This window comes from Pseudonaja textilis, chromosome 1 (assembly GCF_049901715.1).
Source record: "Pseudonaja textilis isolate UNSWEBS1 chromosome 1, rPseTex1.2, whole genome shotgun sequence".
Taxonomy (NCBI): domain Eukaryota; kingdom Metazoa; phylum Chordata; class Lepidosauria; order Squamata; family Elapidae; genus Pseudonaja; species Pseudonaja textilis.
In genome coordinates this window covers 116,537,973-116,553,476 of record NC_141990.1, presented here as the reverse complement: position 1 = coordinate 116,553,476, position 15,504 = coordinate 116,537,973, and the positions used below count along the sequence as shown (strand labels likewise).

General features: G+C 33.6%; 1 protein-coding gene across 47 annotated transcripts in view; it reads left to right on the top strand.

The window, feature by feature from the left end:
- The window catches only part of RIMS1 (regulating synaptic membrane exocytosis 1), a 259,181-nt gene that overhangs the window by 198,586 nt on the left and 45,091 nt on the right, over positions 1 to 15,504 (top strand). For 24 of the 47 annotated variants that reach the window (XM_087915329.1, XM_087915343.1, XM_087915444.1 and 21 more), the window contains 2 exons: positions 3,620 to 3,729; positions 7,976 to 8,005. In XM_087915329.1, coding sequence (XP_087771455.1) covers positions 3,620 to 3,729; positions 7,976 to 8,005 — 140 coding nt within the window. Of the gene's footprint in view, positions 1 to 3,619; positions 3,730 to 7,975; positions 8,006 to 11,218; positions 11,348 to 15,504 lie in introns of those variants that run through there. The other 23 variants (XM_087915448.1, XM_087915417.1, XM_087915339.1 and 20 more) reach the window with 2 other exon arrangements.

Here is a 15,504-nt window from a genome sequence, read left to right as displayed (position 1 = left end):
CCTCAGCTGGCTAAACTCCTTTTTTCCAAGGCGGTGGAGCAGCGGTCAGCAATGGCCGCCACAAAGAAGCCTGAAGCCGGGTAAGATTATGCAGGAGGAAGTTGGAAAAAGTGAAAGTTTTTGGCTGAACCGGGACAACAAGGAATTTTTAAACACCCTGGAAATTTAATCGCTTGAATGATACATTGTTTCCCAAGAAGACTGTAAAAGCGGCAGACGAAAATTGAAAGGGAAAGTTATTTTTTCTCACTCTCCCTCCCCATGGAAATAGCAGATGGAAATCTGAAAAACCTGCTTGGGCACAGAAGGTAACTAAACTTGAAATTTAAAGCCAAGGGGATAAAAGATTTCTGAACATTGGAATTAAAAACTATTTTTTTTTTTGCTATTAGTGGGAGGGAAGAGGTAAAGAACTTATTTTAAGATTGTACTGAAGGAGACTGCTTGGAGTTTATAAGACCAGAAATAAATGGCAATAAGACTTCTAAAAAATTACTTTGGAACTGTGTAATTGAATTCTATCCCAGGAAGAGAAAATATAAAAAGAAGAAGGTGCTAAATGAAACAGGTTTTTCTGATTTGGATTGCTTTGTGACTCTGGGATTTTGGGGAACTATTTCTTGAAAGATTAAAAACATTTGGGTTATTCTTTTAAAAAAATGGCATTATCTGTTGAAGAATTGCAAATGGAATTTCAAAAGCTAAGAGAAGAGGAACAAGAAGACAAGGGCTCTTCTGGATCTATTTTTCACTTTTTAGAAATGGCGATTTCTACCTACCAAGAAATACGACAACAAGAGAGCTGGGATGAAGAAGAAGAAGCCATCTTTAATGGACAGATGATCTTAGTTGAGGAAGAAAAGAGAAAGGGGGGAAAGAAAATGGAGAACTCAGAACTTAAAAAAGCAACCAAGAAAGGGAAAAATAAGATGAAAAATCGATACAATGTCAGAAAGCAACAGAAAAGAGAAATACAACAGAGAGGGAAGATTAAGAGAGTGGAGTTTGAGAGATGGGAGGGGGAGAAGGCTAGAATTGATAAGAAAGGAAGGGAAAAAGGAAAGAGAAGTCATAAAGGTTTAAAACAAGATGTTAAAAAACAGTTTTTTTTCAGAGACAAAAGGTAAAATATAATTTTAAAAAATGATCCTGCAAAAGTACATAAGACTGTATTGTAGATATTAGTATTTGAAATTGAGTTAGAAAACTGAAATATTATATAAGTTAATAATGCATTAAAGGGAATGTATAAAAATGTTTAAGATTTAACAGTAGAGTTTAACTTCCTATGGAATATTGTTTTTACTATATTATAAACTTAATTCTCTTTTTTTGTTTTATTATTCTAAAATGTACTACTTAGAATGTACTAAGCAGAATCAGTATGCAAAGTATGTATTATTTTAAGTGTTAAGTTTAGGGGAAAGATAAAAAGTTGTCATACTTCAACCAGTGATTACAGGAGAAATATTGTATTAGAAAGAAAAGATAAATAGATAATTGAAAGAGAACGGACAAAAGATGTAAGTATAATTATCTAAACTGAGATGAAATAGATAAAATGGAATTAAGAGAGTGAATAGAAGAGAGAAAATATATAGAAAATATAGAATGTTAAATAAGATACGAAATAGTATATTAAGTGAGCATGAATCTATGTCTGTACAAAACGATGTAACCCGGGGTAAGCCGCTTTCCAAAAATAAGTTTTATGTATTTATGTTTTGTGTTTTGTTTGTCTGTGTTTGAATTAATAAAACTAGAAGAATGTTGGAAGAGAAATTGTAAATAAGACAGATAGATACAATGAATATATACAATCCAAGGCAAAAGAAATATAATTGAATAGAAGGAAAGGGAGAAATAAAGAGAAGTTGGGAAAAGATATGACATTGAAAAGATAAGATAAATATACATATTAAATTGTGCTTGTATGGAAATGTGATAATTTGGAACTATCCTGTCTTTAAATAAGAAGTTTTATTTGTTTTTCAGAAAAGATGTCTTATTATATTCTACGTTTTGCTTGTGTATTGTTTTTAAAAATTAATAAAACTTGTTTTAAAAAATAAAATAAAACCCCTTTTCCAAGGAAAAAGCAATTCACCTGATGAATACAATAAAACATTGCTAATGTAAAGTGTATTAATATTTACAATAGAGCTTTTAAAAAAAATTTCAGAAAGTATTGAGGAAATTAGACTTGGCCATGCTTTATCTCTTGAAAGTCTGCATTACAAATATGAGTTTTATGGTATCCCTCAACTCCCAGCCACTCAACTCAAAACTCAACTCCGTTTACTTGCAGTCTACTCATAAGGAGTAAAGTCTGGAATTGTGTATTACCTCAAAGATCTCTCCTTCCTATATTTTTCTCATAAATTCAGTACCAACAGGAGACAGCACTTATTGGAACCACCCCCAACTTCTCTATTTTTGATTAGGTTGCTGTTAAATATACTGCACAAGATTTGTTTTTGCCTCACAGATGTGAACCAACACTTCTCTGATATCTAATGTTTTCTTACATTCTTTGCTCAGGTTATCTTCATTCACTGAATTATTTATATCATACAAAGGAATTAGTAATTAAAATCTGGTGGTTTTTTGTCTTCTCATTATTCTGACGGACAGTGGATTCATATGAAAAATTTTAGGATGTTGCAATACTTCAGTGCAAAAATGCTGGTAATTCAATAAAGAACATGTTCTTACATTATGAATTCCCCTCATTCCAGATGCAGAGAGAAATCTGCAAAATTCTATGTTTCTTATAACTGTAGGCTATCACACTGAGAAGAGTACATGATCTGTCAGGACTGATTTTGGATCTTGGGGAAGTAGTTTTCATTCATGTATCAGAAGAAGCAAATGGTAGTTTTTTATTATACAGCTCCACTTAAATGGTCATTTTATTTTTTGTAATTTCTCTGTAATACTTTCTATTATCGTTTAAATGTTCTGGGCTATTTTTATGCAGTTTCCTAATAATGCCACACTGAGAATTGCAATATTAAGGTAATTATGTCAGTGATTTTAACAAAGCAATGATTTCAAAAGAGGAAATGTAGAAATGATAAATACCAGTTGAAAGAATATATTGGAATCCTATTCTCAGAGATTTCTCACCTGGTGATGTGTGAACATGTTCTAACATTCTGTTTGTAAAAGTTAACCTATGTATATAATAATATTATTAATTTCACAAAATTGTCAAATGCCCACTTTTTTACTGGTAGTTTTACAAATTCCCAAATAGATTTTATAAATAACTGAAGGCAGCGAACATATCCAACAAACTTCCTCCTCCTATGTTCCCTACAACAACAATCCTGCAAGATGGATTGGAGGGAGGGAGGGAGGGAGGGGGAGAGAGAGAGAGAGAGACCCAAAGTTAACCAACTGGCTTTCATGTCTAAGGGACTTGAACTCACAGTTTCCCACTTTCTAGCCTGGTACCTAGACATGTTCTTACCTCTCATATTAAGAACATAAATAATAAGATAGTTTGTCTCTTATTTTCTTCTTGATATTTTAACATATTTTGTATTTCTAATATCTCATTGATTTGGTTGTACGTGAGAACCACCGTATTTAATGTTAATTTTTTTTGGTGCAGAATGCGCCAACCGGGAAGTCCCATGCAGTCATCTCCAGCAGATACATCCTTCAGCCGTAAGGGGAGACAGCTTCCACAAGTTCCCACCAGGAGTGGCAGTACAGAGCAAGGTATCAAAAAACTAGTTTATAGTTTGAAAGTCTTAGCTCTGTTTTCCTCTTCCTTTCTCTTGTTTTTCAAAAACATCTTAGATCTTGCTTTATAGACTCTTCAGGTTTTTATTGGTTTTCATTGATAAAATAGGAAAATATTAAAACATATATTGTGAATTGTATGGGTGATAAAAAGGCTCATGTTTTATTTGTGAAGATACATATCAATTATTTGTGTGTTCATTTACTCTTTATTTTCTCCCCAAGATAGTTGGAGATCCTCATTCTAATTATTGACACATCTTGAAATTTTGTTTTGTTAGCTGAAGCTAATTAATGGCAATTTGCTGACACGAATGTGAACAAGGCTAATGAAATCCCTTTCTGAGCATGTCAAAATCCAATGAAAATATGGGGAAAATGTTTTACTGGATGAAACACAAAGGAACATAAGGGAACTGTAGTTTAGAAGGCTGGATGTTGAAAGAAAGAGTGTTGTCCACTAGTCCATAATAACAACATAATTACTGAATTACAAAAATACATAAATTTCTTGTGAAAATCCACAACTGTTAGGTTTGAATTAAAAATCACGTACAAGGCATTCATAAAAATTTTTGCATTATGTGTTTCATAACTGAAAAAATAACAGCTTTAAGATTTTTCCTTCTGTACATTATATTAGTATCCTAGTATCTTTTTAGAAAATAATAATATTTATATATCCATGTTTTGCCGATATTTATAATATGTGAATTGAGTTTCCTAATGAAAAATGGAGACCTCATTGAAGAATTATAAAATGCAATATGCACCAGATCAATACGTGGTTTCCTATCAACTGGTCATTTTATTTTAGGATTTTGGTAGATGTGCCTCCTAACTTGTATTGTTATTGTTTAAGATCTCTTTTTAAAAAAATAAACGGTATGGTTTTATTAATACAGTTCTTTGTTCATCCACTTGTGCTTCTTTAGAGTATCAAAACATGATATTGTGCCAATTTCCATCTCCCATTTTTCTAGGAGGAAAGGGGATTTTTTGTTGTTGTTGGCATTCATATATATATATATTTTTTCTCTTAGTGTAAGATCCTACATATATACTATGTGTTATACAATTTATATTGTGAAAAAACATTTCCTAAGTGGCAATTGTCCATGCAATTTCTTCTTACAAATATTCTGTCATCAAATTTATGCTTACAGGATTTTGTTGATTGGGAATCAGTCAAACTATTAAGAGTGAAAGATTTGAGCAATTTTAATAAAATAGGGGGGCGGGGGGAAGGCTTCCTAACATGATTGCTCTTACACTTCGGCACACTGAATTTCTCTTGTTCTCAAGGACGATTTGTTATTCTTCACATTGGTAAAAAATTAATGTGAATCTAGATTTTTTTTTTCTGGTTAGTTTCTGAAAGCACTAATCAATTTATTATATTAAAAGGTGCCATATCTGCATAGCTGGCATTCAGGGTGAGTCCTTATATCTGCCTAGTACGTTTCCCTTTTTTTTTTTTTTTTTGCACCTTCTTCAATGCTGTCACTTTAAATGTAATAAAGAAATACAGTTTTAAAATGTGTACCTTGGATGGCTTGAAAAATGTTTTTACTTGAGAATTTTGCCCAAGTTCTGCCATGTAGTATTCTTGTCCAGTTGCAAATGTAAAGCGGACAATAATGTGACTTTGGTTATTTTACAAAGAGATTGCTTCTTGGAACAGAACTAACTTTTAACTAGTTAACTCTTAACAATGAATAGAATTTGATTTCTATAATTTGGAATGTGTGCTGTTTTTACAAATGGGATAGGAGCAAAATAGATCAGCCATTTTTGCACTCTGGAGTATATGGAACATGCGTCAGTAGGAAGAGAACTTGATAGTAGAGTAAGAAATGTACAGTATGATAATTCATAGATGATAATGCATACTTTTCTTGCAAACAGTAAAATTGTAGTAGAATTTAACAAATTATTCTGTACAGCATTTGTCTTTATTTGCCTGTAGCATATTGAAATATTTCTGTATTCTGGGAAACAATAGCAAGTGTATGAAAATGCTTACAAAAATAATAATAAAAAAACAGAGGATACAATGTATAGCTGATAACAGAAAAACAGATCCAATGAAAATATGAAATTACAAAAATACAGATTATGTGATTTGCTTTTGTTGATTTCCTAGTTATTGTGAATCTGTTGATTAATGGTGGCTATAATTGTGATATATATGCCAGTTTAGAAATTTCATTAATTTTAGTGGAATAGGGTTGTCAGTATCATGTTTGGAAGACAGCCAATGTCTTATTATGGCATTTCAAATGTGCCACTTTTCTCTAAAATGATTGGATCTAATTAAAAATGTATGTTGAATTTTCAGTTGTCTGTGTGGATAATGCATTATCGTAACATTTGATGTAATGCAGTCTTTTCTATTAAAAAAACTGAAAACATGTTCACCATGCATGAATTGACACTCTTCATCAAAGCAGATAGTTTTGTTCTGCAAAAAGAGGAAAAATGTTTTGTTGCAGAAGATCATGTGCCAGCAAGAGAAGAATTAGGACTGTCATATTCTATGTCATTTCAGACCTGCAAACATTTGGTCTTTGCAGGATTTAGAATAGATTTTTTTCCCCTGAAAACGCAGGGTTGTCTTTTTTTTAACTAAGTAATGTTGCAGGCTGGGTTTCATCTTTATTTCTGAACTTCCAAGTGAAAATGTGCTGATGAGGGAATTGTATTATTTCTTATGCCTAAACTTTTATTTAATATACCTTGCTTAATTGCAGCATCTGTAAAAAATACATGACACATAGGCTTGAGAGACAGTCATGGGTTGCAATAGATAGTACATCTTTTAAAAAAGCATTAATATGTTCTGATTTGCAAATAGTAGCTTTTTAAAAATGTATATTTTTAAATCATCAAGACATGATGTTGGCTTCTTTTAAGAGGCCAATGGTGTCATTTTTTTTCATTTTTCAGAATTGAATATTGTTTGATTTAATAAAGAATACCCATCTATTAGACAACTGGTTACCAAAAAGACATATCTCGAGTGTGAATATGCGCATTCTGTCTGTGTATATTTTACGCTAAAACTTCATGTGTATGTATATTTTTGTGGTATTCTGCTCATTTATAATTTAAGAATAGTTTATTCGGGTTCAAAAGCAAAAGACAAAACCTAGAATTGTTATATCCTTAAGACAATGGAAAGTCCTTAGTGCTCTCTGAGGTTGTTTGTTTGCTTACAGTCTTTTATTAATTACCTAGGTAATATTATCAGTGCCTAGGACTTTAGGACAATGTTTGATTCTGCAGTATTTAACATTATGTTATGATAAGTACTATATCAGTATTTGATAATATATATTAGAATAGCTTATTATACTTTGTTTAAAATGCCTCTTAAATCTTGCATAAAAATTCCATTGAAGTATTGTCTTATAGAAAGCATACTTAGTTTTACTCAGACATACAATATATCTTTAAGTAGTAAATTGTGACTCCATAGAGAAAAGACATTTCTTATTCAAATATATTAAAAATTGATGGGAGAATATTATATAATAATAGCTCATTGAAAAGTCTTAACTTAATATCTATCAGTTTTTTAAATTTGTTAATGGAATATTAACATATTATTGGTTTTGTGTGTATGATTTTGCTATTCCATTTTTAAAATGGAAACTTTCCCCCACACTTTGTTCATCTGTTATTTTTAATACCATCACTTGAAAGCAAGGCAGATCTAATTAAAGTACAATATGTTGCATTCTAATCTGAATGTATTAAAAGGAATACCTGTGTAGTGTATGATAAGACTGCATTTTGTTTTATTTTAATGTGTGGAAGTCTTAAATGATAAATGATGTTGAAAAAATGGACAGATTCACATTCATAAACATTTGAAACAGCAATTCTTATGGGCTTATCACATCAAATGCAGCTTTTGAATGATGTTTAAACTTTGGAACTTGTAAAATTCATATTCCAGGCCATGTTCCAGCAGAGTATTAAAAATACTGAAGACAATTAATTTCAGTGAGCTTGAGCATGTTTACTTTCGTATTGATCTCAGAATTTATAACTTTTCATGATTTATTTTCATCTGTTTCCCCACATTACTTTTCTGCATGTTGCAACAGAGCCTGTAGTGTTTCTCATTCTCATGTATAACGCCATTTTTGTCTAACTTTAAATTGCTGATTTCTTTCTTTTATTCCCATCATTCCGTGCATTTTATTCATTGAAGAACAAGAGACTTATAGTTCATCATCCAAAGGTAAATATCCATGTCAATTTTACTAACATTACTCATGCTGTGTTATCTTTATTCTGCACTAATTTCATATTAATCCATTTCTGTAGATTACATTCAGTTGTAATGTGTACATAGAGTGTATATTCATACTCTGCATTAAGCTAAGACTACAGAGAACTTGCTACCCATAGTTTAGTGGTTCATCACTATGGCAACTTCCTCACTATGGGGCAGAGAATGGAAATAGAGTGCTCTTACCCAAAGTCCTACAGTTTTGGAAAATTGTAGCCCTTAATTCAATAGGCTGCAAAATGTATGAATTCTAGACACTTTATTTTTTTCCTAAATTATTGGCTTTATTTTTATTGTTATTTCAGCTTAAAAACCTGCATCGTAAATTTTCAGTGTGTGTTTGATGCACAGTTTTATTCTGGTTCCATAATTCTGTTCTATCCCCATCCTACTGAATAGAACATGTAAAACAGATATTTGAAAAGTATTATCAATTTTTTTTCAAAAATGCACCTAGATGCTGTTTTTAATATTCTCTATAGAACATGAAGGAACGCTGTGGCTCAGTACTAAGATGCTGATCTTGTCAATCAGAAAGGTCAGCAGTTCTGTGGTTCGAATTCCTAGCACCGTGTAACAGAGTGAATTCCTGTTACTTGTCCCAGCTTCTGCCAACCTAGCAGTTCAAAAGCATGTAAAAATGCAAGTAGAAAAATATGAACCACTTTGGTGGGAAGGTAACAGTGTTCCATGTACCTTCGGCATTTAGTCATGCTGGCCACATGACCAGGGAGACGTCTTCGGACAACACTGGCTCTTCGGCTTTGTAACAGAGATGAGCACCGCCCCTAGAGCCAGAAACAACTAGCACATATGTACGAGGGGAACCCTTACCTTTACCTTATAGAACACGTATGTTAGATATGACCTATCATATGTATATTGTATATGTCAAACATACACATAGGATTCCCAATTTAACAAATAATAAATTAATTGTGATTAGCAATTTATAAAAAGGGAAGATACCTAGACTTATTGTGACAATATAGAAACACCAGTCTCCTCAATGGCTTTTACCTATGGTGAGAGTGCAATTCCTAGAATTCTTAGTTGAAGCTCATGTTATAGAATTTTAACCTTGTCATCCCATCGTATTTGGAAGAGTCTGGATGATGGAAGACTAATACATATCCTAATATTGAATGCCTTGTGTCACTTGGGATGCCATAAAAGATGCTGTTCTGAGTTTGTTATGGAATACCTCTCCCTCATGCTTAGCCTATTGTGTCCCAGATTATTTCAACACTGTCTTCTGCAATAAGATCACTCAAAAAAGATAATTCAAAGCTCCATAGCTATTGCAAACCATGTGGAAGCAGTATAAATTATAATCTGGTAAACAGATCAAATAATTTTATAATTATGAAGCATAAAGATTATACTGTGTCTTATTCGAAATGTCAGCAAGGAATATATTTCTTAACAAAAGAAGGTTAGTATCCAAGAGTTCAGTGAAACACCAAGGATATGGAGTAGGATTTTATTTTTTGTTAACTTGGACAGATATATATTGTGTAGTTTTTCATATACAGGTGAAACTCGAAAAATTAGAATATCGTGCAAAAGTTCATTTATTTCAGTAATGCAATTTAAAAGGTGAAACTGATATATAGGATAGACTGATTACATGCAAAGCAAGATAGTTCAAGCTGTGATTTGTCGTAATTGTGATGATTATGGCTTATAGTTCATGAAAACCCCAAATCCACAATCTCAGAAAATTATAATATTACATGCAATCAGTAAAACAAGGATTGTACATAGAACAATATCGGACCTCTAAAAAGTATAAGCATGCATATGTACTCAGTTTGGGTTTGGGCCTCTTCTGCAGCAATTACTGCCTCAGTGTGGCGTGGCATGGAAGCTATCAGCCTGTGGCACTGCTAAGGTGTTATGGAAGACCAGGATGCTTCAATAGCGGCCTTCAGCTCTTCTGCATTGTTCGGTCTCATATCTCTCATCTTTCTCTTGGCAATGCCCCCTAGATTCGCTATGGGGTTCAGGTCAGGCGAGTTTGCTGGCCAATCAAGCACAGTAATCCCATAGTCATTGAACCATTGAACTTTTGGCAGTGTGGGCAGGTGCCAAGTCCTGCTGGAAAATGAAGTCAGCATCCCCATACAGCTCGCCTGCAGAAGGAAGCATGAAGTGCTCCAAAATCTCCTGGTAGATGGCTGCGTTGATCCTGGACTTAATGAAGCACAGTGGACTAACACCAGCAGATGACATGGCTTCCCAAATCAACACAGACTGTGGAAACTTCACACATCTTGCAGTGTGTGCCTCTCCATTCTTCCTCCAGACTCTGGGTCCTTGGTTTCCAAATGAGATGCAAAAGTTGCTCTCATCAGAAAAGAGGACTTTGGACCACTGAGCAATAGACCAGTTCTGTTTTTCTTTAGCCCAGGTTAGATGCTTCTGATGTTGTTTGTTGTTCAGGAGCTCTTGATGCACTGACTCCAGCCTCAGTCCACTCTTTGTGAAAGTCCCCAACATTTTTGAATGGCCTTTTCCTGACAAGCCTCTCCAGGCTGCGGTCATCCCTGCTGCTTGTGCACCTTTTTCTTCCACACTTTTCCCTTCCACGTAACTTCTGTTAATGTGCTTTGATACAGCACTTTGGGAACATCCAACTTCTTTTGCAATTACCTTTTGAGGCTTTCCCTCCTTATGGAGGGTGTCAATGATGGTTTTCTGCACAACTGTCAGGTCAGCAGTCTTTCCCATGATTGTGATTCCTACTGAACCTGACTGAGAGACCATTTAAAGGCTCAGGAACCTTTTGCAGGTGTTATGGCTTAATTAGCTGATTAGTGTGGGACACTTTGAGCCTAGAATATTGAACCTTTTCACAATATTCTAATTTTCTGAGATTGTGGATTTGGGGTTTTCATGAGCTATAAGCCATAATCATCTCAATTATGACACATCATGGCTTGAACTACCTTGCTTTGCTTGTAATGAGTCTATCTCATATACTAGTTTTACTTTTTAAGTTGCATTACCGAAATAAATGAATTTTTGCACGATATTCTAATTTTTTGAGTTTTACCTGTACATAGATGTATTCCTTATTCAGGAAAAAAGGATAATTTATAGAAAGTATTCTTTCCTGCAATTTCATATTCATCTTCTGCTTCAACAGAAGGTGGCTGACTCTATATAGAGCAAGACCTTCTTTTCGCTTTCTAGCCCATTCTTTGAGGACTATTGACTGGGATCTCATATAGGCCGCTAGCCCACAATTGCCAGAAGAAACCAAAAGACATGCATCTACTTCTCTAGGTAAGCCTTGTTTAGCACCTTCAAGCACTAGATTCACATAATTTGAATGGCTTTCCCACCGTTATTGGCAGAAGAGTGCATTTCTGCCACTTCCTTGCTCTCTGTTCTAGAATATAGTATGATGAAAGCCTGGGTTTTTAAACAACTAAAAAGTTGGAGCAGCAATATAGTGGAAGATAATGTTTGGCAACACAACTGTTTCCTTTTGTAATAATTACAAGAAATGTGCTCAAACTCGTCCCCCATAGTCAAAATTTACAAACCAATTTAACTGCATAGGAAATATGTAAAAAGATACATCTTCCCAAATATGTTCTTAAGTTACTTATGACTAAATGATCATATTTTCACTAGAATTGGTTGTTTGAGTCTTGAAGAGTTTGTGCTTGTGTTATCAGTGACAACATCTAGCTGCCATGTTTTGTGTCCATCTCTTTTTCAATTGCCTTTGGCTTTTCCACCCATCAGTATCTCCTACAATGATTTTTGCTTTTGAACCAGGTGACCAAAATTAATTTTAACTTCATTATTAGTGTTTCCAATAAAAAAGATCTAGTTTATTTAGTCTAATATTGAATTATTTGTTTTTCTTGTGATCCAAATATCCCTAGCAATTTTTGCCAACACGACAATTAAAAGCCATAATTTTTCCTTGTTTAATCGTTCTAATAGCTCAGCTTTCATTGCAGTATTTTACTACCATGGTCTTGACATGTGGCTCTTTCTTGCACTGTGATAGCTTTGCACTTTGATATTTTATCTAATTCTGTCTCAGTCTTTCTCCCAAGTAGCAGGTGCTTTTTAACTTTATGTCACCATCCCTGTGTATTTTTGAGCCAGGGAAAACAAAGATTAATTTTGCACTTGTTTTCACTTTCAGCAAGAGATATCTTTAGTCTTATTTGCTTCCAAAAATCAATGTGTCATATTACCATATCTGGGGTTATTAATGTTTGTTCCAATAATTTTGATTGTAATTCTTATTTTTTTTCAAATCCAGCATTTCCGATAAGATATTTTGCTCATTAATTAAAGAAATAAAATGATGGTATATAGTCCATCACTCTTTCACCAGTTCTAAACTCTTTAATTGCTCCATTTTCTTTTGTAATATTGCTTCATGGTCATCATTATCAATTCTTCTGTAGGCAGATGTAGTGGTTTAATACACTCATTTTTTAAAGTTCTGCTTATTGGGATCTAGTTCTTAGCACCTCTGTCAGTCAAAACCTTGCCTTAATAAAACAATACAAAACATATCTACCAAAATTTCCATTTATTTTTTATTGTCCATCAAATGTTACCAAAGTGATATAGGATGGTCCTGACTTTTCTAAATCCAGTATGTATGTCTGTACTGTGGAAGTCTGGAGCATTATCTTCTTAATTTGCAACTGTTTGGTAGTTTGAGCATTCTTTAGAACTGCCACTTTTTGACAGTGGAAAATAAATTGATCTTCTCTGCTTTTCATTCCTGCATGCAAACCATAAGCTACCCTTTTAACTGTGTAATTGCATAGGTTTTTAAACAAATCGGCATGAATTTCATCAATTTTACCTTTGTTGTTTTCAGTATTTAACTTTACAATCCATGATGTCTGATTCTAGTGTTCAAACTTTTGCACGTATACAGATTTTGAGGTCTTTCCTATAGTCATGCTAGTTTTTCTTTGTCTTTTTTCTCTATTAGATCTTTGCCTTCTTTTTTCTTTTAATGCTTATTGTTGCATAAAAGTTTCTCTTGATTTCTTTAATGCTATTAATAAAGATAGTCCTTCAGATTGTTATCTTCAATTCCACTGCTTGTTTAGGTCCAGTTTATTGACTCTTCTTTGGAACTTGGTTGGACAAAATCTTATTTGTCTCTGTTGCCTTTTGATTTCCATCTTTCTTCAGCTATTTTCAATATATCAGTACAGGTAGTCTTCTCCTTACAACCACAATTGAGTCTAAATTCTAAGACAGTTTTGACCTATTTTACTATCTTTCTTGCCACAGTTGTTACATGAATCACTGCAGTTGTTAGTAACACAGTTGTTAAGTGATTCTGGTTTTCCCGTTGATTTTGGGTTGTCAGAAGGTCACAAAAGTTGATTGCTTGACTCTGGGACACTGCAACCATCATAAATAGGAGCCAATTGTCAAGTGTTCATGTGATTACAGGGATGCTGCAAAGGTTGTAAGTATGAAAAAATGGTCATAAGTCACTTTTTCCAATGTTGGTGTAACTTTGAACTGTCACTAAATGAATGATTGTAATTTGAGGACTATCTGTATACAATCTTTTACTTTTTGCTTTTTGGGATATTTTTGCTTGCTTCATCTTTAATGATGTCATAAATTTCAGTTCAGAGTTCTTCAGGCACTCTATCTATCAAATGAAGCAGCAGATGTTATTTTTGTTGACTGAATAGAACTCTTTTTTTTTTTTGCAGAGTATATAGTCCATTCAGTTTCAGTGTGGTCCATTCAGTGATGTCTCTGCATATGTAGTATCACTTTTGAGATTGTTGGCTAGTTGCTACAAAATTTGAATTTTCCTTGCAGAATTCTATTACTATATATTCTGCTTGAGTTTAAGCACCAATACCAAATTTTCAGTTATTTTATGTACAACTGTATCAATCCAACCTTCCATAATTTGTAAGACATCTTGCTGGGATTTGGGGAGTGGGGGAGTGGCATGTTGACAAGATACTATAATTCACAATAGAAATGTTCAGCTTCCATTTCTTCTGCAACTGCAACATAGTTGGAGCACGGACTTAAACCATCATAATGTTGATTGAAATTGGACTGTAGACCCAAATTGAGATAATTCTACCATATGGGGAGGTTTCATCTGAGCATTTTCTGTGAAGATCTGATGTTTGATGCAAGTCAATCTATTCCATTCTATTGCTAATTCTCAGAATATCTGTTCAGTCTTGACCTTATGCTCTGGCAACATCAATATTGTCTTGGTTTATAGTGATGCCGTTTCAGATTTATGTCTGTCTGTCTGTCTGTCTGTCTATCTATCTATCTATCTATCTATCTATCTATCTATCTATCTATCTATCTATCTATCTATCTATCTACCTACCTACCTACCTACCTACCTACCTACCTACCTACCTACCTATCTCTATATCTATTTTATCTGTCTGTCTTTCTATCTATCTAATACCCATCTTGCAACCAAGTGACTCTGAGCAATACTTTGCATATCTTTGCAATACTGAATTATTTTTTCTGTTGGCTATCTGGACACATTACCATACAGCCACATAATAAGCACCAATGCTACTCATATTTGCTCTCTCCTTCTTCCTGGTAGCTTGCTAGAGGCATCCTCTTCTAAAATGCTGGCTTGTTGTTAATGTCCATAAGGTGTTGTTGTTGTTGCTTTTGCAGAGTAATAGAGAGGGTTTTCATTTCTTCTTCCAGTGAATCATATTTAGTCTTATCTCTCATTGATGACCTGCCTGTCATGGATGAATCTTTGGGGAATGTATATTCCAAACAACACTGCTCAGAATCATTGGATTGTGCAAATATCCCTTGACCCATAAGTTAACAATATGTAAAAGAGCCATCTAAGACCTATAGGGGAACAAATTCAATAACCACTGTTCAAGATTTAAATTTAGAAAGCTAAGACTTCTTAATCAACTCACATTGTCTTTCTATGTTGCTAAGACTGAATGGCCCAATTGTTCTACATTTTTTTAAAAATTATGAATGACAAAGTAGAAGGTATGGTTGAAAGGTACTTGGAGAAATGGCACTTCTGTTGTGCTGTGTTCTTAAATTCCTGCAGAATTTATGGTGGCTCTTGTAAGGGAACTTCTGCCATACAATCAATCTATCATTTGCAGCCCCACTCATCCAACTAGCGATAAATTATATATTGGAGTCTCTGAGATATGAACTGGTTAAAAGTCTCACCAAATACCTTTTCTTACAAATTATCACAAGAATCTCCATACACCTTCAAATACAGACAGCCTTAAAAGTAAGTATGATTTTTGCTTTTAATTACTTTAAAATGTATTTTCCAGAACATATTTTATACTAAAGACTTCAGTATTTTTATCTGTTTTATTTCTTCCAATAAGGAAAAGTTATTTATAATCAATATAATAAAAAGTAGTGATTATCATATCTGTCTTTCA